The 20,403-nt window shown below is 61.6% G+C and overlaps 1 protein-coding gene across 7 annotated transcripts in view; it reads left to right on the forward strand.

Moving 5' to 3' along the window:
• The window catches only part of DNMT3A (DNA methyltransferase 3 alpha), a 198,245-nt gene that overhangs the window by 150,905 nt on the left and 26,937 nt on the right, over positions 1 to 20,403 (forward strand). For all 7 annotated transcript variants that reach the window (XM_065587345.1, XM_065587344.1, XM_065587346.1 and 4 more), the window contains 13 exons: positions 1,203 to 1,415; positions 2,948 to 3,106; positions 3,213 to 3,320; positions 3,754 to 3,910; positions 4,672 to 4,821; positions 6,091 to 6,135; positions 7,922 to 8,001; positions 15,951 to 16,063; positions 16,456 to 16,639; positions 17,278 to 17,362; positions 18,498 to 18,643; positions 19,371 to 19,461; positions 19,565 to 19,713. In XM_065587345.1, the coding sequence (XP_065443417.1) occupies positions 1,203 to 1,415; positions 2,948 to 3,106; positions 3,213 to 3,320; positions 3,754 to 3,910; positions 4,672 to 4,821; positions 6,091 to 6,135; positions 7,922 to 8,001; positions 15,951 to 16,063; positions 16,456 to 16,639; positions 17,278 to 17,362; positions 18,498 to 18,643; positions 19,371 to 19,461; positions 19,565 to 19,713 (1,680 nt within the window). The remainder of the gene's footprint in view (positions 1 to 1,202; positions 1,416 to 2,947; positions 3,107 to 3,212; positions 3,321 to 3,753; positions 3,911 to 4,671; positions 4,822 to 6,090; positions 6,136 to 7,921; positions 8,002 to 15,950; positions 16,064 to 16,455; positions 16,640 to 17,277; positions 17,363 to 18,497; positions 18,644 to 19,370; positions 19,462 to 19,564; positions 19,714 to 20,403) is intronic.

The raw sequence follows: 20,403 nt of genomic DNA on the forward strand, positions 1-20,403 counted from the left end.
CCCAGTGCTGCCCTCTCCCAGGCTGCACCCCACACCACATGGGAGGGGACGGGGGGAGTGGGGCAGTCACTGCTCAGGGCAGGGCTCTGCGGGGGCGGTGCTGGGTACAGGCTTGTGCCCTAGTTGTTTTGCATAATGGCTGATGAGAGCAGACCTAGGTCCTGGCAGGCCCGGGGTGCCCCTCAGTACCATTGGCACAGCATTCCTGGTCCCCGTCAGCACCGCCAGTGCAGCGCCACCCTTCGCATGGTGTTTGGGGAAGGAGGCCGGTGATTCTGTGTCTCCAGGGGCCTGGCACTTCCTTTTGGGGTGGGGAAAGCCGTCCCCGGGCTCCTCGGCCTGGCACTGCGCCACCCGCTCCGGAGACCAGCATGGAGCAGTCTGGGGCAGGGGGTTCCTGACCCCGACAGGCGACGGTGGCTGTGCTCACGCAGTGCTGCTCTGAGGGGGGCCCTGGCCCTTTGGCTGGGCATCACCCGAGGAGCGCTGGCATCCCTCATTCCCCGCTGCCCTGGGGACTGGCTCCCCTCCCAGGAGAAGGACTTTCGGGGCCCTGCCCTCTCTCTCACACCTGAGCCCTCTGTCCCCCTCCACTCCAGCCGTAGCAGGCTGGGGAGATTCCCTGCCGGGCAGCACGGGGCATGGTGCTCTCCCCCCACCCGCCTGGGCAGCGCTGCGGCCCTGGACTAGACCCTGCATCCCCTGGAGAGGGGCCCGGCCCCTCTGACGGCAGAAAGGGGCACGTCCAGTCATACATTCCCCTCCTGGGGCCACCACAAGCTGCCTGACTGACCTGGCTGTCTCCTCCGAGAGGGGAGCCCCCCATTCCCTAGAGGGCTCCACACAGAGTGCCCCACCATGGGCACCCCCCAGGCCAAGTGTTGCAGCCTGCCATGCCATGCTCCCACGGGTGCGCAGCTGCTGGGTTAAGGCCCAGGGTCATGCTGGGCCCCCGAGGGGCCTTTGCCGAACTGAGCCCCACAGCGGGAGAGTCCAGGACGGAGCTTCATTGCTGCTGGGCACTGGGGGTCCCGGGCCCTGCCAGCCCCAACAGGGCCCACCTGATTGCTGGCTGAGCCAAGCAGTCCCTGAGGGGGATCTGGCACTTGGTGGCCCCTTCCCTGCCCACTGCCGGCTTTTGGGGGGTCCCTCCTCCCGGGACGCAGCAGGCAGCCCTGACTCCTCGTCTGCTCTCTCTGCAGGCTGAGAAGAAGGCCAAAGTCATTGCCGTCATGAACGTGGTGGAGGAGAGCCCACGGGCAGAGCCCCAGAAGGAGGAGGAGGCCAGCCCGCCCGCCTCGCAGCAGCCCACAGACCCCGCCTCGCCCAACGTGGCCACCACGCCTGAGCCAGTGGTGGCCGACGCCGTGGACAAGAGCACGTCCAAGTCAGCTGATGACGAGCCGGAGTACGAGGTGAGCTCCGCCGCATGCAGTGTTGCTGGGGGCAGATGTGGGGCGCACCGTTGGGAACCCAGCCACACCAGAGCACCCATGCCACGCTCTGGGACCTTAGCCACCCCAGATCCCTGCTGCCACCCAGGCTTCTCCCCTGCACTTCCCTGCCCCCGTCCTTCACTGCACCCCTCCCTCCCCCTGCTCCTCCCCACCCTGCACCTCCCCTCCCCCTCCTTCCCTGCACACCTCCCCCACCCTTCTCTGCATGCCTCCCCTCCCCCGTCCTTCCCTGCACCCCTCCCTCCCCCTGCTCCTCCCCTCCCCCATCCTCCCCTCCCTCACCCTGCACATTTCCCCTCCACGCCTCCCCTCCCCCACCCTGCACCTCCCCTCCCCGTCCTTCCCTGCACCCCTCCCCCACCCTTCTCTGCACACCTCCCCTCCCCCACCCTGCACATTTCCCCTCCCCCATCCTTCCCTGCTCCTCCCCTCCCCCATCCTTCTCTGCACACCACCATTCCCCCACCCTACACACCTGCCCTCCTCCACCCTGTGCCTCTTCCCCGTCCTCCCCTGCACACCTCACCCTCCCATCCCCCATTCTTCTCTGCACACCTCCCCTCCCCATCTTTCTCTCCCCCATCCTTCCCTGTACATCACCTCTCCACCACACTGTGCCTCTCCCCGCACGCCTCCCCTCCCCCAGCCTTCTCTGCACACCTCCCTTCCCCCACCCTGTGCCTCCCCCCTGTCTTCCCCTGCACACCTCTCCCCTTCCACTATCTTGTGCCTCCTCTCCCCCATCCTCTCCTGCACAACTCCCCTCCCCCAGCCTCTGCCCCCCGTCCTCCCCTGCACACCTCCCCTCCCGCCTCCCCCCCTCCCGTCCTCCCCTGCACACCTCTCCCCTTCCACTATTTTGTGCCTCCCCCATCCTCTCCTGCACACCTCTCCTCCCCCAGCCTCTGCCTCCCCCCCGTCCTCCCCTGCACACCTCCCCTCCCGCCTCCCCCCGTCCTCCCCTGCACACCTCCTCTCCCCCCGTCCTCCCCTGCACACCTCCCCTCCCGCCTCCCCCCCCGTCTTCCCCTGCACACCTCTCCCCTTCCACTATCTTGTGCCTCCCATCCTCTCCTGCACAACTCCCCTCCCCCAGCCTCTGCCTCCCCCCCGTCCTCCCCTGCACACCTCCCCTCCCCCAGCCTCTGCCTCCCCCCGTCCTCCCCTGCACACCTCCCCTCCCCCAGCCTCTCTTCCCCCACCTCTGCCTCTCCCCCGTCCTCCCTTATACACCTTCCTTCTGGCCGCTCTGCATCCCGGCACTCCTCCCCTGACCTCGCCCATCCCCAGCTCCCTCTACTGCCCTACACGTGTGTCTCTCATCCCTGCCCATTCCTGTTCCCCCCCCACTTGCCTGACCCCCGCATCCCCACTGTTCCTCTTTCCCCGTGTCCAGCCCCCTGCTTTGCCCCTCCCCGGGCAGGCCCAGCTCTGTTTCTGACTGGGGGGGGCCCACTCTCTGACGCTCCATCTGCTCCCCGGGCTGGCAGGATGGCCGAGGCTTCGGGATCGGCGAGCTGGTGTGGGGGAAGCTGCGTGGATTCTCCTGGTGGCCTGGCCGGATTGTGTCCTGGTGGATGACTGGGCGGAGCCGAGCAGCCGAGGGCACTCGCTGGGTCATGTGGTTCGGAGATGGCAAGTTTTCCGTGGTAAGTGGCAGCGCCAGGCGCCGTCCGGGCTGCGGGCTGGCAGTTCTCGGGCCTGCCCTGGCGGAGGGGTGCCCTCCTCTCACAGCCCCCATCTCTGCCCCCACAGGTCTGTGTGGAGAAGCTCCTGCCACTCAGCTCCTTCTCCAACGCCTTCCACCAGGCCACGTACAACAAGCAGCCGATGTACCGCAAAGCCATCTACGAGGTCCTGCAGGTCAGAGCAGCCGGAGAGGGGGCCCCTTGCAGTCCCTGTGCCCATCCTCCCATGAGCCTTGGCTTGGCCCAGACTGCAGGAGTGTGACCGCGGGCCGGTCCCGCAGGGTCTCTGGGCGCCCGAGGGGGGTGAACGCATTACGGAGGGCGAGGCGCTCAGACGCTCGGCGATGGGGGCCGGAGAGAGACTGCCGGGCAGGGAAGGGCCCCCTGGCCTCGGTCCCATCCATTCAGCTAGGCAGTGCTATGGGTCCTGGAGTTAGACCTGCAGTTATCTTCGTGGGCAACTGCTTCCTCTGCCCCCCGCCACCTCCTGCGCTGCTCGTCAGGGCGCCTGCAGCCCGCTCAGGGCAGTGGCGGTGGCTTGCTAAGGGGCAGGGGAGGCCCCTCTTGGGCTGTGGGCGACTGGCCTGACCCTGGGGCTCGCTGTGCAGGTGGCCAGCAGCAGAGCGGGGAAGATCTTCCCAGCATGCCCCGAGAACGACGAGACAGACACTTCCAAAGCGGTGGAGATCCAGAACAAGCAGATGATCGAGTGGGCCCTGGGGGGCTTCCAGCCGTCTGGTCCCAAAGGCCTGGAGCCACCAGAAGGTAACGGGCTTGTGGGATGGGGCAGGCGCAGCTCCAGGCAGGGGGAGCCAGGCTGCGGAATGGGCACTGGGCTATGGGGAGGGGCAGTGGGACTCGCCTGCGTATCCGTGGCACCAGGCACATCAGCTCCCGAGCATGCCAACGAGACGCTGTATTTCCCAGCACCGGGGGCGCAGTGCCCTGTCCCCGGCTCAGTTATCGCCAAAGCTCTGTCCTCACCGGGTCTGGCCACTGCGGTCCCTCTCTGCAGCCTCAAAGGCCAGGTTCAGGGCAGCACAGAGGGGCTGGCCGGCCCTGCCAGCCTGGCCGTCTCCTTGAGCTCGACTCGTCAGCCCTGCCCAGCCCCGCCAATAGCGGTCCTGGCCGCTGGGAGCGATTTTCCAGTCCCAGCTCCCCGCTGTCGGCACCTACCTGTGATCTGCCAGCCTCCCCTCCCACCCACAGCTCGTGGGGTGCTGCTGGCGTGGTAGCCGAGAAGCCCCAGGTGGGGATTAAGGCCCCGCTGTGCAGTGGACTCAGCCGGCTCCTGCCCCAAGGAGCGCCCGGCCTTGGCAGGTGACGGCAGAGAGAGGCAGGCGGCGGGGAGGAGGGGCCAGGGAGCGGTGAAAGGCTCGGGGCCAGCTGTATACGCTGCTACAGGTGTCGCTGGGAAATGCCTGGCAGCCGACTGCCTTGCCCAGCTCCCCTGTGCCCGCTGTGAGGAGCTGGCCCGGGCCGTTCTCCTGCGCCCGCTCTAACCACATCCCTCTCCCTTGGCGCAGAGGAGCGGAATCCCTACAAAGAAGTTTACACGGAGATGTGGGTGGAGCCAGAAGCAGCCGCTTACCCCCCGCCTCCGCCAGCCAAAAAACCAAGGAAAAGCACAACGGAGAAGCCCAAGGTCAAGGAGATCATAGATGAGCGCACCCGAGGTAGCCGCCCGCCCGCTGAGGGAGGGCCTCTGGGGAGGGGTGGCTGGCTGGCCCCAGACAGGGCCACTCACCCCCACTGGCACCGAGCTCCGCGGGCCAGCCGAGGGCCCAGCTTCCCGCTAGCCGCCACTGCCGCTACAGAACAGCATTTCCCATGGTGCCGCTGGCATCGTGAGAGCAGAGCCCGCCCCTTTGCGGAGACACCCCACTGGCCCAGGGAGGCTGCAGGGCTCTGTCTGCTGGCCCAGGGGAGCACTAGTATCCCCCCAGGGCAGCCTGAGAACTAGAGCTGCCCAAGCCTACCTCCCAAATTCCCCTCTTGCTCTGCGGAGAGCCCCCCGAGCCAGGCCGCTGTGGGCCCCACCCCTGCCCCTTCGGGGAGTTGGAATCTGGTCTTGAACCCCGAGCCCAGGGCAGCTCCAGCTTTTCCTGGACAGGGGCTGCCTCTGGACTTGGATTAAACCCCACCCGAGACCTTCCCAGGGCTGGGAACTCCTTTGCCATCTTTGTTCATTCTCACTGGCCGGGCAAGGGAGAGAAGTGGGGGCTCCCACCCCACTGCAGAGTAATGGACCCCCAAAGTAGCTCCTCTCTCCCCTCAGCCACCCAGGGGAGAGGAGACAGAGAGAGCCAGCCACTGTGTCTCCGTGCTCACACCCTGCCCTGCCGCTGGAGGGCAGCACTGGCTCTGTGTGTAGCGCTGGCGTCTGGTGTCCCACGGCCCTGGGCACTAAACCTCCTACCCAGAGAGCAGGTGCAGCCTGGGCCTGGCCAGCGTCTCAGCCCTGATCGTTGGCCGAGTGCCATCTTCACACCCATTCCGCCCCTCGTGTCTCTGCGGAGACTGCCAGCAAGGGGCCTGGCTCCTCTACGGCTGGGAACTGCTCCGAGACCCCCAACTCCCATGGGCCCCGGAGCAGACCCCTACGAGGGCCCGGATCCCACTTCTGCTCCTCCCTGGGCAGCAGGGTCCCTGCCCCCCTCGCACTGCCCCATCCCTGGGGAAACTGTCATTTTCTCTGCAGCCAGGACCCCGCGCCCCCAGGGGCAGGACGAGAAGGGGCTGGAATTCCCCTCCTGCCCATGGCAGGGTTGAGTGGCCGAGTCCTGGCTAGGGAACGACCCTTCTCTCGGGCCCTGTAGAAACTCCCGCTCTTTCCTTACGAGCTGCCCCCGGGCCGGCGCAGAGCATCCTGGTCCGTTGTGTGTAACCCAGCCGCCCTCCAGGCCCCCCTGTGACCTGCCTGACTTCTTCTTTCGCTTCCCCAGAACGGCTTGTTTATGAGGTTCGCCAGAAATGCAGGAACATCGAAGGTGAGTGTGTGACATCCCTAGAGCGGGGACGTCGGTCAGCCTCAGCCTCCCCCTTGCCCACACGCTGTCCTGCCCGTAGAGAGGGACTGTGGGGGCGGAGAGGCAGGAAGGGAGCCAGTTGGCAGAGACACCTCCTGCTTTGCACCTGACTGGCATGCAGCGGTGCAGGCTGTGGCCATCCTGGCGGACAGAAGGGCTGTCCTGGGAACACAGCATGGGGCACTACCAAGAGTGGTCGTGTGTGTTGCATTCCCACCCCGCTGGGATCATCAGGGGAGCAATGCTGAGGCAGGCGGCACAGAGATGTGGTTAGAGACTGGACTAGAAGGCGGTTGGCTCCATGCTACTCAGTGTCGTCAGCACTGGTCTGAACGAAAGTCTCAGGTCCTTGCTGGTGAAGTTAGGGGATGACGCAGCCATTGGCAGGGGGTAACTAGCAAGCGGGATTGCTGGGTAACACAGCGTGTGCAATACAGACAATGCCAGGTTCCCCGGGTAGGAGCCAGGGGCGCAGGCCACGTGCACAGAGTGGGGGCCGTCAGTGCCTGGAAATGATATGGAGTCTCAGTGCACAAGCAACTGAATATGAGCTCCCGGTGTGATGCGTTAGCAAGCCTTGGCTGTGTAACCAGGGGAGAAGCGAGGAGGAGCCCAGAGATCTTCCCTCTCTACAAGACGTTGGGGAGATGCTGCTGGAATTCAGTGTCCCGTTCTGGGGGTCACATTTTTAAAAGGGTGCAGAAAGGAGCCGCCCAAAGCAGGCGGCCAGGGCTGGAGTAAACGCCCTCCAGCCAGAGACTCGGAGCACTGTCTGTTTAGCTGACCAGGCTGAAGATGGAGAGGTGACTTGGGGACAGTGTGTAAGTGCTGTCCCAGGGAGAACTCCCCATGTCCTAGAGGGCTTTCCTCTAGCGGAGACAGGCAGCTGAGAGCCAGAGGCTGAGAGCTGGAGCCAGACCATGCAAACGCGAAATCTGTAACAATGCGTGGGATTAACCCGGGGCGGACACGACACTCCCAAGGGCAGTGGCGGATTCTCCACCACTTGGCATCTCTAAATGCAGACTGGCTGCCTTGCTGGCCGATGCATTAGCCAAACACACATTACAGGGGTAATTGGCTGGCATACAGTGGCCTTGGGTACGCCGACGTCGGGCGGGGTGATCGAATGGGCCTTTCCGGCCTTGCACGCTGCGACGCTTATTTAGTTGACCCGAAAGAAGGGTATGAGACTTGCTTCTGGCTCTGCATGGGGCCGACGGCTCGTTCATCTCGCAAAGGCAGAACAAGACCCAGTGGCTGGAAGCTGAATCCAGGCTAGGAATACGGAGCTGAGTTTTAACAGGGAGAGGAGAGTAATGAACCACTGGAGCAAGCCGCCAGCGGCTGTGGGGAATTCGCCGTCGCTTGAACGCTTTAGCTTAGGCCTGGGGGTCTGTGGAACGGATGCGCTCTAACTCTGCCGGAGCTTGTGGGCTGGAGGCAGGAATCGCTGGCTGGAGTCTCTGCCCAGTATGATGCAGGACATCGAATGACCCTTCCTAGTCTTAACGTGTGTGGCCTTCCGGACTCCCCTTGTGGCTAGTGGGTGTGGAGTCTGCCGGGGCTCCCACTGACTCAGCTGGGAAGCCATGCTGGCAGTGCAGCATGGGGATGGTTCCTGGGAGCTTGGGGTGCTCGGGACCAGGTAGTTGGGGCACAGAGTGAGGGAGAGGGGGTGGAGGTGAGGCTGAGAAGCCCCCATTGTATATAACACACTTGCCTTTTCTACTCTCCCCATCCCCAGATATCTGCATTTCTTGTGGAAGCCTCAACGTTACCCTGGAACACCCTCTATTTATCGGAGGAATGTGCCAAAACTGCAAGGTATGGAGTGGGGGGAGCCTTCTTGTCTCTAGGCTGGCCTGGCCCCCAGCCTCCCTGGACGTTCCAGGCCAGACATGAGCAAAGCCACATGGGTACTTTGATCGTCCAGTTCTGCACTGCAGAGGGGCGAGACCCGAGCTTCAGGCCTCAGCTGCAGCGAGGCCAGTGCCACCTGGGCCTCCCAAGCTAACATGAGGCCTCTCTCCCCCCGTGTGGGCACCTTCTTCTTCGAGTGATGGTCCCTACTGCATTCTGGTGAGGGGTCGCGCGTGTGCAAGTAGAAGTGTCCGTGGGTCAGCGCATGCGCCCTGGCTTCACCTCATGGTTCATCCGAGGTGATAAAGGGTGGGGCGGACCAACCGCGTCTCCAGTTCCTTCTCACCGCTGCATGGTCCGGGCCAGAGCTGCTAGTGTCCTCTCGTCTCTGACCTACTGGAAAATAACCGTTGAGAATTGTAGAGCGTTGGCTTCCAGTTTTTGTTGTTTTTAACATAGCGTCGTTTTTAGGAATCATTTTAGTAGGACTGAGGCCTTTGTGGAATCTGTTTACCGGTTCCCCCTCCCCAGCACCCACAGGCAGAAAGTGGATTGTAACAAAGATTCCAGGATTCAAGATCTGCACCTCCTGCCCGTGTTCCTTCTTGGTCAGCGACAAGCAGCCGTGGTGCCGCTGCTGCTTGGGAGAGGCCCACATTGCATCCAGGTGCCGTATGTGCCAGTCCTTTCCACGCCGTACCCGAGAAGGCCAGGCTCTCCGCCTCAAGAAGGTCGCCATGAGTCCTTAATTGGAACCAGGCCGGGGAACTGCCCCGTACATTGGCCTGAGAAACCCAGGAGTGCGCCGCCAGCTGTGGAGACAGAGTCCTGCTCCACCGGCACCACTACTACGGACCATGTGCCAGGGCCTAGCTGGGAGGCAGGGAACCTGGTCCTGCTTTGAGCAGGGGGTTGCGCTAAATGGCCTCCGGAGGTCTCTTCCAACCCTAATCTGCTATGATAAGCATGACTGTAATTCTTCCTCCAAGCCTAAGAAGGACGATGCGCCTTCCACAAGTACCAGCCACGGAGAAGCGGGGCGTTCCAAGGTGCACAAGCATGCCAAAAAATCATGCAGACCAGCAGATCTGCTGGCACCGAGCCCCCAGTCATGTACGCGCTCAATGTCGGCCTCCCTTAAGACAAGGGCTCCATCAACTCCGGGACAGTTCTCCACTGCAGTGCCGGTTCTGGCTGCGGAACAAGTACCGTTAACACCGGGGGGATTGGAGGAAGCACCAGAACCACATGAACTGTTTTGCCTTAGGAGAACTGAGATCTCCATGCCTTCCTCTACCCTCCGCACCTAGGGAGGTCCGATCTCCTATCCAGGACTTACCGCTGTCAAGTCATGCTGCGACTCTACGGTTTTCACACTTCCATCGTCTCCAACGGTACCACCTTTGGAACCGAGATCTGAGTTCTCATCATGGGAGGATTCCGACAGAGCACAAGGGCTTCACCCCTATCCCTGCTCAGGGAGCCCTTGGGCAGGTACTCTGAAGCGGTTGTGGGGGACGAACTGCTCAGTCCGGTTCCACCAGTACTGCCAGAGCAAGAACATTTCCCATTGTCCTCTCCAGCCGCTGCAGTAACCTCACTCCACCTCACCTCCAGATGACTTTTGGCAGTTCCCAGAACTCCCATGAAGAGTGGCAGACAGCCTTCATATTCCGCTGGCGGGAGTACGAGACAAGCAGCACCAGGTCCTGGACACCCTTCATTCCTCGGTGCCGAGCAGGGTTGCTCTGCCGATCAATGGTGCCATTCTCCAACCAGCTCAAACTGTTTGACCTACCCTGACCGCTTGCACACCTACCTCACAGAGGGCAGGGAAGAGATGCTACGTACCGGCCAAGGGGTCGGAGTTCCTTTTCTCACACCCCCACCCAGTTCCCTCATGGTGCAAGCAGCAACGGAACAGTCCAGACAGTAACACCCACGCTCCACCCCGTCAGATAAGGAGGGCAAATCCTTAGACCTTCTGGGGCTCCAGGTCTTCTCTTGAGCTAGGCTCTAATTTCAAACTACCCAGTCCTTGCTGGCCAAATCGGACTCCCTCAACTACGGAAAGTTGGAGGACTTTACTGAAAGGCACCTCAGCAAGGTCAAGTATGATTCCAGTCTATCCTGGAGGAGGACAAACGGCGCTACAGTCAGCTCAAGACCGTGTGGATCCTCGTCACGCTCCATGGCCACGGGCATTGTCATGCGGAGGGAATCGTGGCTCTGCACATCCGGTTTCCCCAGGGAGGTGCAAACTACTATCGAGGAGCTCCCGTTCGATGAGTCGCACTGGTTGAATCTGAAGACTGAAAATTCCCTCCCCTCCCTCGAGGATTCCAGAGTCACCCTTCGATCGCTGGGTATCTGGTAACTTCTACCACCCACCACCTACTCAGAACTCCTCAGTTCTTCCACCAGAGACCATACAAACCTCCTCGGAAGTGCCAGAAGACCCCGTGATCCCCACCTCCAGGCCCCCTTCCCAGACTTCAGCATCTCACATTCAAACCTCTCAGAAACAATATTTCTGAGTGTCAACCACCGTGCAACCAACCCATCCCCTTCGGGTGAATCTAGCACTCTTCTTACCAGCTTGGAGTGCAATAACAACAGACAAGTGGGTCCTGGATGCCAAGGGCCATGGCTATACAATCGAATTCAGCACGCTACCTCATCCACATCCCCCACCCCAATCCCTCCTCAGGGACCACTCTCACGACAGCATCCTTGCCTTAGAAGTGACCCCTTACGGCAAAGGGGAGTGAGAGAGCACGTTCCCCCAAGCTATCGAGGCATGGGGTTCTATTGCACTTACTTCCTGGTACCCAAGAAGAGTGGCAGCTGGAGACCAATCCTGGATCTCCGTTGCCTCAACCGCTTCACCCGCTAGCCCGTTTCGTATGGTCGCTTTAGCGGCCATCATGCCGTCTCTAGAAAAAGGCATGTGCTTTATGGCTCTCGATATGCAGGACACCTATTGTCACATAGACATTCATCCAACCCACAAAAAATTCCTGAGGTTCATGGTAGGCCCTCAGCATTTTCAGTACAGGGTTCTGCCATTTGGACTCACCACTGCTCCCCAGGTCTTCCCCAACATTTTCTCTATCGTAGCGGCCCGCCTCTGGGGTCCTGATATTCCCCATCTCGACTAGCAGCGCGATCCAGAGACGAGGCTCGAATCTCGACCTCCATGTTGCTCAGACTCCTTTCCTCCCTGGGAGTCAATGTCAACATCGAAAAATCAATTTTGATTCCCCCGCAGCCCCAAGACTTCATAGGGGCCTCCATCAACTCGGTCACAGCCAGAGCTTACCTAGCAAGGGACAGGTTCCAGCCTCTGCAGGGACTCATTGACAGGATAGTCAACAGTCCCTCTGTCCCGGTCAGGACTTGCTTATCCCTCCTTGGCCACATGGCATCCACTGCCTTCGCTCACCTCCACCTTCACTGTCTGCAGATGTCGCTCCAGAGGGTTTACTCACTGTGATGGGGTGTACCTACCGCACCCTGGCCCAGAAAGGGTTAACTGCGCACTGCCCCTCCGCCCCTGCTGGGCATGTTCAGCCTGTCGGCAAGATATAAAAGACGCAGTTCTGCTCTGTCGAGGCAGACTGCTGAACGGGAAGGGTGCAGATTGCAGGCTCTCTCCTGGGAGCTGCTGCCGGCCCAAACCACAGAGCCAAGGCGCGCCGAGCCCCAGACGGATTCCAGGCTGCTCGTGGAATCCAGAGAAGGGAGCCGTCAGGAGCTGCACCGGCCGAGGACCCCAGAGACCCAGGGGACCCATGGACCACCGCTGAAGAAGACAGGGTGTGAAGCAGCCCAGGGATTTAGTCATTGCTCCGGTTGGAGAACCGGACAACAGGTCAGTGTGTTTCGGGTGGATCCCCGCTGACTCAGTGGTGAGCATCTTCGGCACTGCCAGGGCCCTGGGCTGCAGGGGCGGCTCCAGGCACCAGCGCAGCAAGCGCGTGCCTGGGGCGGCAAGCCGCGGGGGGCAGCCTGCCGGTCGCTGTGAGGGCGGTGGTCAGGCTGCCTTCGGCGGCATGGCTGCAGGAGGTCCGCCAGTCCAGTGGCAATTGGGTGGCGGGGACGCCGAAGGCGCAGCACTGGTGGACCTCCCGCAGGCATGCCGCCGAATCCGTGTGACCCGCAGGTGTGCCGCCGAAAGCCGCCTGCCTGCCTGCCATGATTGGGACGGCAAAAAACATAGAGCCGCCCCTGCTGGGCTGGGACTTAGAGGAGCAGGGAGGGCCCAGGTCGCCCTTCCCCAGGCGCCGCTCACCCCTAGGTGGCACTCCACTTCCCCAATGGGCCAAAAGGCCACACAGCTCCTCAGAGGTGGGCAGCTTTATTGACTCCAGCCAATAGGCCACACAGCCCTGTAAGGAAGGGTCGCTCTATTGACGCTGGCCACTGAGCCATGCAGCCCCATGAGGAGGGGTGACTCCAGCCACTAGGCCGTACCACAACATTTTATGGTCAGGGTCACCAGCATAGGACCTATCTGGCTGTGGCACTGCCTTTCCCTTTCTTCTGACTGTATGTGACCTGACACCCCGTGACGGGTTGTACCTACCCCACGACACTCTCACACACTATGTGCCACAGGCTTTATGCTGTCAGTCCTCCGCGAGGTGTTCTCTTCCCTCCAGTGGTGAATGGACCCACGGCAGGTCTGTACAGGGATCCCCATCCTCCCTGGACAGGACACATCCCTCACAGGGTGGGGAGCGCACGTGGCCCATCACACGACGCAAGGGACATGGACCCCTCAGGAATTCAGGATGCACCTCAACCTTCTGGAACTCCGGGCGGTATGGCGAGCATGTCAAGCATTTCTCCCATCCATTCGCTCGCATCATGTTCTCATCGTGTCGGACACCACCACCACCATCTATTACATCACAGACCAGGGGGCAGGAGGTCTGTGTGCAGAAGCGGTCAGACTGTGAGACTGGTGCATTGCCCACAAGAACCTGTTGTTGGCAGCCTATCTTCTGGGGATTCAGAACGTGATTGCAGACTCCCAGCTAAAGATTCATCTCCGATCGTGAGTGGGAGCTGCACAACTCTGTAGTAAACAACATCTTCAGCCAGTGGGGGACTCCCACCAGAGACCTCTTTGCCTTCCACAGCAACAACAACATGCAGCACGTACTGCTCAAGGCGATGCCTCGTCCTCCACTGGTCAGACCAGATCAACTACTCCTTCCCCTCTTCCACTTCTCCCACCAGTCCTCCACAAGATCAGGCAGGAGAGGGCCCTGTTCTGGCCACCCCAGTTTTGGTTTCCCAACCTTCTCCTTCTGTCGGCCCGTCCCTCACTTCCCCTACCCACAACACAACAGCAGGATCAGACATCCTGGTCCACAGACACTTCACCTCAGAGCTGGTATTTGGATGGGCATCTTCTCTAGAATGGGAGTGTTCGTCGGTGGGGCATGATAGCCTTTCGAGCAGCAGGAAGGAGTCCACCAGGTGTTCCTGTTCGGCCAAGGGGAATCGGGAGTTGGGCCTTTTGGTCCTAGCAAAAGGGCTTTCCCCTGAGGAAGTGGGCATTTCTCTTCTTTTGGACAACCTCCTGTCCTTGAAGACGTCAGGGCTCGCCCTCAGTTCTCTCGAGGTTCATGTAGTGATGATCAGCGCCTTCCACTGCCCCATAGAAGTACACTCCGTATTTACACATCCGTTGACTACCAGGTTTTGGAAAGGTCTCGTCAGGACTTTCCCACCCATACAGCCGATCACCCCCCAGGTGGGACCTCAACCTCGTTCTAGCGGCATTAATGAAACCGCCCTTCAAGGCTCTGGCTTCATGCTCTATGACCCTCCTTTCCATGAAAGTCGCCTTCCTAGTGGCTGTCACTTCGGCGAGAAGGGTAGGCGAACTGGGGGCCATGATGGGGGACCCCCTCTTTCACCACGTTCCATAAGGACAAAGTCTTCCTACGCCTGCACCCCAAGTTTCTACCCAAGGTCACAGCTCAGTTTCATCTCAACCACCCCGAACACTCACCTGCTTTCCTCCCAAAGCTTCACGCCTTGGCAGAGAAGCAGCACCTTCACTCCCTCGACGTCCGCAGGGCTCTGACCTTCTACCTGCCGAGGACGAGACCTATCGGGAGGTCCCCTAGACCAATGTTTCTCAAACTGGGATCCAAGGAGTCCACAGGCCCCACTGATCAACTCCTCAACCTCCCTCCCAGCTCATCGGGGGCCTGGGGCTAAGGCAGGCTCCCTACCTGCCCGGAAGCGGCCGCCAGCTCCTTGCGGTCCCTAGGCTCATGGGTGGCCAGGGAGGCTCCGCACGCTGCCCCCGCCCGAGTGCCGGCTACGCAGCTCCCATAAGCCAGGAACCATGACCAATGGGAGCTGTGGGGGCGGCGGGTGTGGGCACGAGAGCAGCGCACAGAGCCTCCCTGGCTTCCCATGCATCTAGGGGTTGCGGGGACCTGGCGTCTGCTTCCTGGGACCTGTGGTAAGTGCTGCCAGGCCCCCGCACCCCAAACCCTCTCCCATCCCCCAACCCCCTTCCCCAGCCCAGAGTCCCCTCCCGCACCCAAACTCCTTCCCAGAGCCCGCACTCCACACCCCCCACACCCCACCCCCAGCCCTGAGACCCCACCTGCACCCCAACCGCCTTCCCCAGCCCAGAGTCCCCCCACACACACCCCAACCCCCATCCCCAGCCTGGAGTTCCCTCCCACACCCAAACTCCTTCCCAGAACCCACACTCCCCCACACCCCAACCCCTGCCCCAGCCCTGAGCCCCCTCCTGCACCCCAACCCCCTGCCCCATCCCGGAGTCCCCTCCCACACCCAAACTCCTTTCCAGAGCCCGCACCCCGCACACCCAACCCCAGCCCTGAGCCCCCACACACATACCCCAACCCCCATCCCCAGCCCGGAGTCCCCTCCTGCACCCAAACTCCTTCCCAGAGCCCGCACTCCACACCCCCCACACCCTGCCCCAGCCCTGAGACCCCACCTGAACTCCAAATCCTTGCCCCAGCCTGGTGAAAGTGAGTGAGGGTGGGGGATGGAGCGAGTGGGGGCGGGGCCTCAGTGAAGGGGCAGGGCAGAGGGTCCCCAAAAAATTTGAAATCAAAATGGGAGTCCTGGGGTTGCTAGTCTTTGAGAACCGCTGCCCTAGACTGTTTATTGCAGTAACTGAGAGGCTTAAGGGGCAGGCGATCTCCACGCAGAGGATTTCCAAGGGGTGTATTTCACTCTGCTGTCCATTGACGGGACTTGGAGTGAGCCCACACGTCGACTGCAACGTCTCCCCAATGTGTCACTTCCAGACATGCGCGGAGTTCGCTGCACCTTGGTGCGGGACTCTGCACGGCTGTCCTCCGCTCCTCCCTCCCCTCGGGAGTCCACCTCCCGCCCTCCAGCCCCTCTGCTGCGCACCTGTTGGAGGAACTGAGGGCGTGGTCGCTCTGCCCCGCCCATTATCACCATGAGGTGACGCAAGGGCGCGTGCGCAGCCCAACAGACACTCCTGCTTTCAAATGCTCCGGCTCCGGCCGCATGACGCATGCGTAACCCCTCAGTGAAATGCAGGTAGGGACCACTCATCTCGAAGAACCTCCAGTTACAGGTGAGTAGCCTCCTCTTCTCCTGGGCTTCCATCCCTTTGCTGCCTTGAAGCATTTCCTGGTCCTTGTATCCCTCTGCTCGAAGCATTTCCCCTCGAGGCAGGCTCCCCGCAGCAGGCCAGCCCGGGCAGCTGCCGGGGTTCTGCTCCCTAGCTGGGCAGGACAGCCCGAGGGTGGAGTACTCTGCGGCAGCGTCCCCGAGGCCAGGTGCCGTGCACTGCGCCTGGGCTGTGGGCCGTCCCCATGGGTGGAGGGGTGCGGAGGGGATGCAGCGTTCACACCCTTCTCGCTGCCCCCCAGAACTGCTTCCTGGAGTGCGCGTACCAGTACGACGATGACGGATATCAATCGTACTGTACGATCTGCTGCGGCGGCCGCGAGGTGCTCATGTGTGGAAACAACAACTGCTGCAGGTGGGTGTGGCACACTCAGCCGGGCTGGGAGCCCGGGGCACTCGGCCAGCTGCACCGGCTCTGCGCTTCCATCTGGGCTTGGGCAGGAACATGAGCCAGCCACTGCCCTGCAGCCGGTTCTCCCTCCCTCTCCGCAGCCAGGCCAGTCAGTGATGAGGGGACCAGAGAGGCCTTGGGGACACGTGGGATGGTGATGCAGGACCCCCTCCCAGCCCTCTGGGGCTCAGACTGGGACCTGTGGGTTGCCTTCCCAGCTCAGCATGGTCCTGCCCCCTGCAGTTAGGGGACCGCCAGGGAGGGGTCGCACTCGGCCCCCGCCGCCCCCAGCCTCCCTAGAACAGAGGCAAGGGAGTACATGGGCTGAAGTGTCTCCCCTTCCCCCTGGGTCTCAGGTGCTTCTGTGTGGAGTGCGTGGACCTGCTGGTGGGACCAGGTGCAGCCCAGGCAGCTATCAAAGAGGACCCCTGGAACTGCTACATGTGTGGCCACAAGGGCATCTACGGGCTGCTGAGGCGAAGAGATGACTGGCCCTCCCGCCTCCAGATGTTCTTCGCCAATAACCATGACCAAGAATTTGTGAGTATGTGGCAGCGCTGCCCGGTTCCCCCGGGGGCTCGGCAGAGCAGAGCCTCCCCCCAGCCCTGCACCCGAGGGGCCGGGGCTGAACACGTCCAGCAGGGCTGCCTGTGCTGTCGCTGGGCTGCCGGCATCTGTATGCTTGGGTCCCAGATCGTCCCAGGAATGCAGGACTGATGGGGACCTCCTGGGTCCTCGAGTCCAGCCCTGCTATCGCAGGCAGCACCGTCACGTCGGTCGCTTCCTGAGCTCTCCGGAGTCCCTCAGCAAGCATCTTCGCCCCCCCTCCTCTCCTGGTTAGAAACCTCCTCTCCAGCCAGAGCGACCCCACTTGTGCTGGTATTGTCCTTTAGCCTACCGAGCACTGCCCCCTCCCTGGGCTTCCCCCCGACGTGTGTGTATAGACAGTGGTCAGTTCCCCACTCAGCAAGCCCAGCCCCTGGCGTCTCCACTCCTAGGGGAGCTCATCGAGGAGGTCCCCGCGTCGCATGGAGCTCCAACCGCGGTTAGCTCTCCCCGTAAGAGCTGGGATGGGACCCATCCAGGAGTTGGGAACCCAGTTCATGTCCAAGGAGACTGTCTAGGGCAGTATTTCTTGTGCCCCCGTCTCTCATGCTGCGCTGTGTGTGTGTTTTAAGGACCCACCAAAGGTTTATCCACCGGTCCCAGCTGAGAAGAGGAAGCCCATCCGAGTGCTCTCTCTCTTCGATGGAATTGCCACAGGTGGGCTAACGAGGTAGCTGAGCAGCATTAGGGCTCTGCTGTCCGTCTCCATGCTTACAGCGCCCCACTCCAGCCCCTCAGCGGCCGTGACCCACCAGCACGGCCCAGCTCACTTCACCGCATGCAGAGGGCATGGGGGAGCAGATACGCTCTGGTTTAGCCTCAGGGCAGTGCATGACCCAGCTGGTAGGTTCTCAGTAGCAGAATGCAATCCTGGGTTCTAAACCTAGTGTGCAGGACGGGTGTTTGGCCGAGTGCGGGATATTGCTCCACCTGTCTCTCGCAGCTCTGCTGGGCCCCGCAGCCCCCGAGATCGTAGAACAGGGGTCGGCAACCTCTGGCACGCGGCTCGCCAGGGTAAGCACGCTGGCGGGCCGGGCCAGTTTGATTACCTGCCACATCAGCAGGTTCAGCCAATCGCGGTTCCCACTGGCTGCGGTTCGCCATCCCAGGCCAATGGGGGCTGCGGGAATCGGCGAGGGATGTGCTGGCCGCGGCCAGTGGGAGGCACGATTGGCCGAACCTGCCGACGCGGCAGGTAAGCAAACTGGCCCGTCCCGCCAGGGGGCTTACCCTGGTGAGCCGCGTGCCAGAGGTTGCCGACCCCTGTCGTAGAACATCTTGCATCGACTGTGGCCAACAGTTTCAAACTAAGTCCCTGATTTTGAGTGCTCCCAACTCAAGACACTTTTGGCCTGGTTATTTGGACCCACTGGGCCAGGCCCTCTGAAATCAGCTCCAAGTGGCCCATTGTCCTGCCGGCCGTATTTCAAAGGGGGTGAGCCCAGGTCACCAGCAGGGGGCTGTGTAATTAGATTTGGACTCTCCACACCCTTGGGAGTAAGGAGCAAGCTCGGGGGGGGGGGGGGGGCGTTCCCCTGAATCCGTGGCCTCTGTAGTTCCCCATAAGGATGTTACGAGTGTCCTGACTGCACCAGGTAGCTTCAGTAAGCAGCTGCTTGCGTTCCTCTGGTTTGTGTCGGAGGGACCAGTGGTCCTGAGTCGCTGCTTAGCGCTGAGGGGTCTCCTGCTGTGTCTGGTTTGGGATGATGTTCCCGATGGCGAGTGCTCCCTGGGGTTCTGTCCCCAGGGCTATCCTGCGTTGCGGACCTGACCCTGCTCTGTATCCTGGCAGGTCTGCTGGTGCTGAAGGACCTGGGCATTCAGGTGGACCGCTACATCGCTTCTGAGGTTTGCGAAGACTCTATTACTGTGGGGATGGTGAGACACCAGGGCAAGATCATGTACGTCGGCGACGTCCGGAATGTCACCCAGAAACATGTACGTGAGGCTGCCATCCGCCTGCCCCGCTCACCTCCCTACCCCGGCAGGCGTCCCGACTCAGCGGTTGCGTCTCACGGCGGGGCAGTGGGCTGAACCTTTTCTAGATTCACAGAGTTTAAGGTCAGAAGGGACATGTGGCGGTGTATGCATACCCCACACCCTTTGGGGTGGATTGTGGTCGTGGTGACACCGCCGTTACAGTTGGTCAGACTGTCCTGGGACTCAAGACAGTGCGGTTTAATGGCCAGAGTCAGTGTCTGTCCTTGAGCGCAGGGCTGCGTGGCCTAGTGGCCAGTCATTAGAGCGGCCCTCAGGTTCCAGGCATCACGGCCCTATCACCAAATCTGGGGGCTGCCACCAAAGTGGGGGTGGTGGCTGGGGTAGGGGGACCCGGGTCCACCCAACTCCACCAGGTCCCAGTCCAGGGCCCTAACAGCGGTGGAGTGGTCCGCCACTGGGTCAGCGGGAAATCCAGCCTCAACACTCTGACCTTACACGGGTGGGAGATACCACTCACTCCACCTCCCTGGGCCGCTTCTCCAGCCCTGGAATCATTTTTGTGGCTCTTGTCTGCCCCCTCTGCAGTTTTTCAACATCTGTGTAAAATGTGGCCCCCAGAACTGGAGTGCATATTCCAACCTCAGTTTCCCCACCGCCGCATACCAAGGGAGACTCGCCTCCTTTGCCCCCCATAACCACTCGCTGGCGTGTCTCTGTGTTGCAGATACAGGAATGGGGCCCTTTTGACCTGGTGATTGGAGGGAGCCCGTGTAATGACCTCTCCATTGTCAACCCTGCTAGGAAGGGTCTTTACGGTAGGTGTCCGAGCCGGCCACGCCTGCTCTCCTGCAGTCCAGTCTAGGCTGAGGCGGGCTGTCAGCAGCTCACCCGTGTCTCTTCTCTCTTCCTGCTGCCCAGAGGGCACTGGACGGCTCTTCTTCGAGTTCTACCGCCTTCTCCACGAAGCCCGGCCCAAGGAGGGCGACGACCGGCCCTTCTTCTGGCTCTTTGAGAACGTGGTGGCCATGGGGGTGAGCGACAAGCGGGACATTTCACGCTTCTTAGAGGTGAGCACTACCGTGGAAACCTGCTGGCCCTCCCCTAGTCGCCAGCGAGTCCTGAGCTCCCAGCAGGGTCTGGGGGGGCTTCCATAGGCTGGTACCTGTCCGACGAGTCCTCAGCGCCCGTGTGTGACTGAACCCCAGCCATGTGCACGTGTGCCCTGGAGTGGCTAGCTGGGTGGGGCCCGTGAGACGTGACACCGTCACCGAGAGGGGTGGCAAGAGCCACAATGGGCAGGGGTGGGTAGATGAGGAGTCAGGAGAATACGTCACCTCTGTTTGGCTCTGGTGCGACCTCTGCTTGAATCCCACGTGCAGTTCTGGTGCCCACAGATCCCGGAGGCTGTGGCTACATTGGCGAGGGGTCCGAGAAGAGCCACGAGACTGATGAACGGGTTAGAAAACCTGCCTCCTGGAGACATTGAACTCCTTGAGTCTGGGTCACCAGAGCAGGTTCAGGGGTGCCTGGGTCCCAGGCTGTAAGTACCTACGTGGGAACGGGCCCCTCAGGCTGGCAGGGGAAGGGCTAACACAAGCCAGGGGCTGGCAACTGAAGCCAGACAGATCCAGACTGGCAGTACGGTTACGTTTTTGCCAGTGCGGATAACTAAGCACTGGAACAATTTCCGTGCAGGATTCTCCAGCAGTGGCGATTGTCACTCAATCGGGGTGTTTTTCTGAACTACCGGCTGTAGG

This window comes from Chrysemys picta, chromosome 3 (assembly GCF_011386835.1).
Source record: "Chrysemys picta bellii isolate R12L10 chromosome 3, ASM1138683v2, whole genome shotgun sequence".
NCBI classification, from domain to species: Eukaryota; Metazoa; Chordata; order Testudines; family Emydidae; genus Chrysemys; species Chrysemys picta.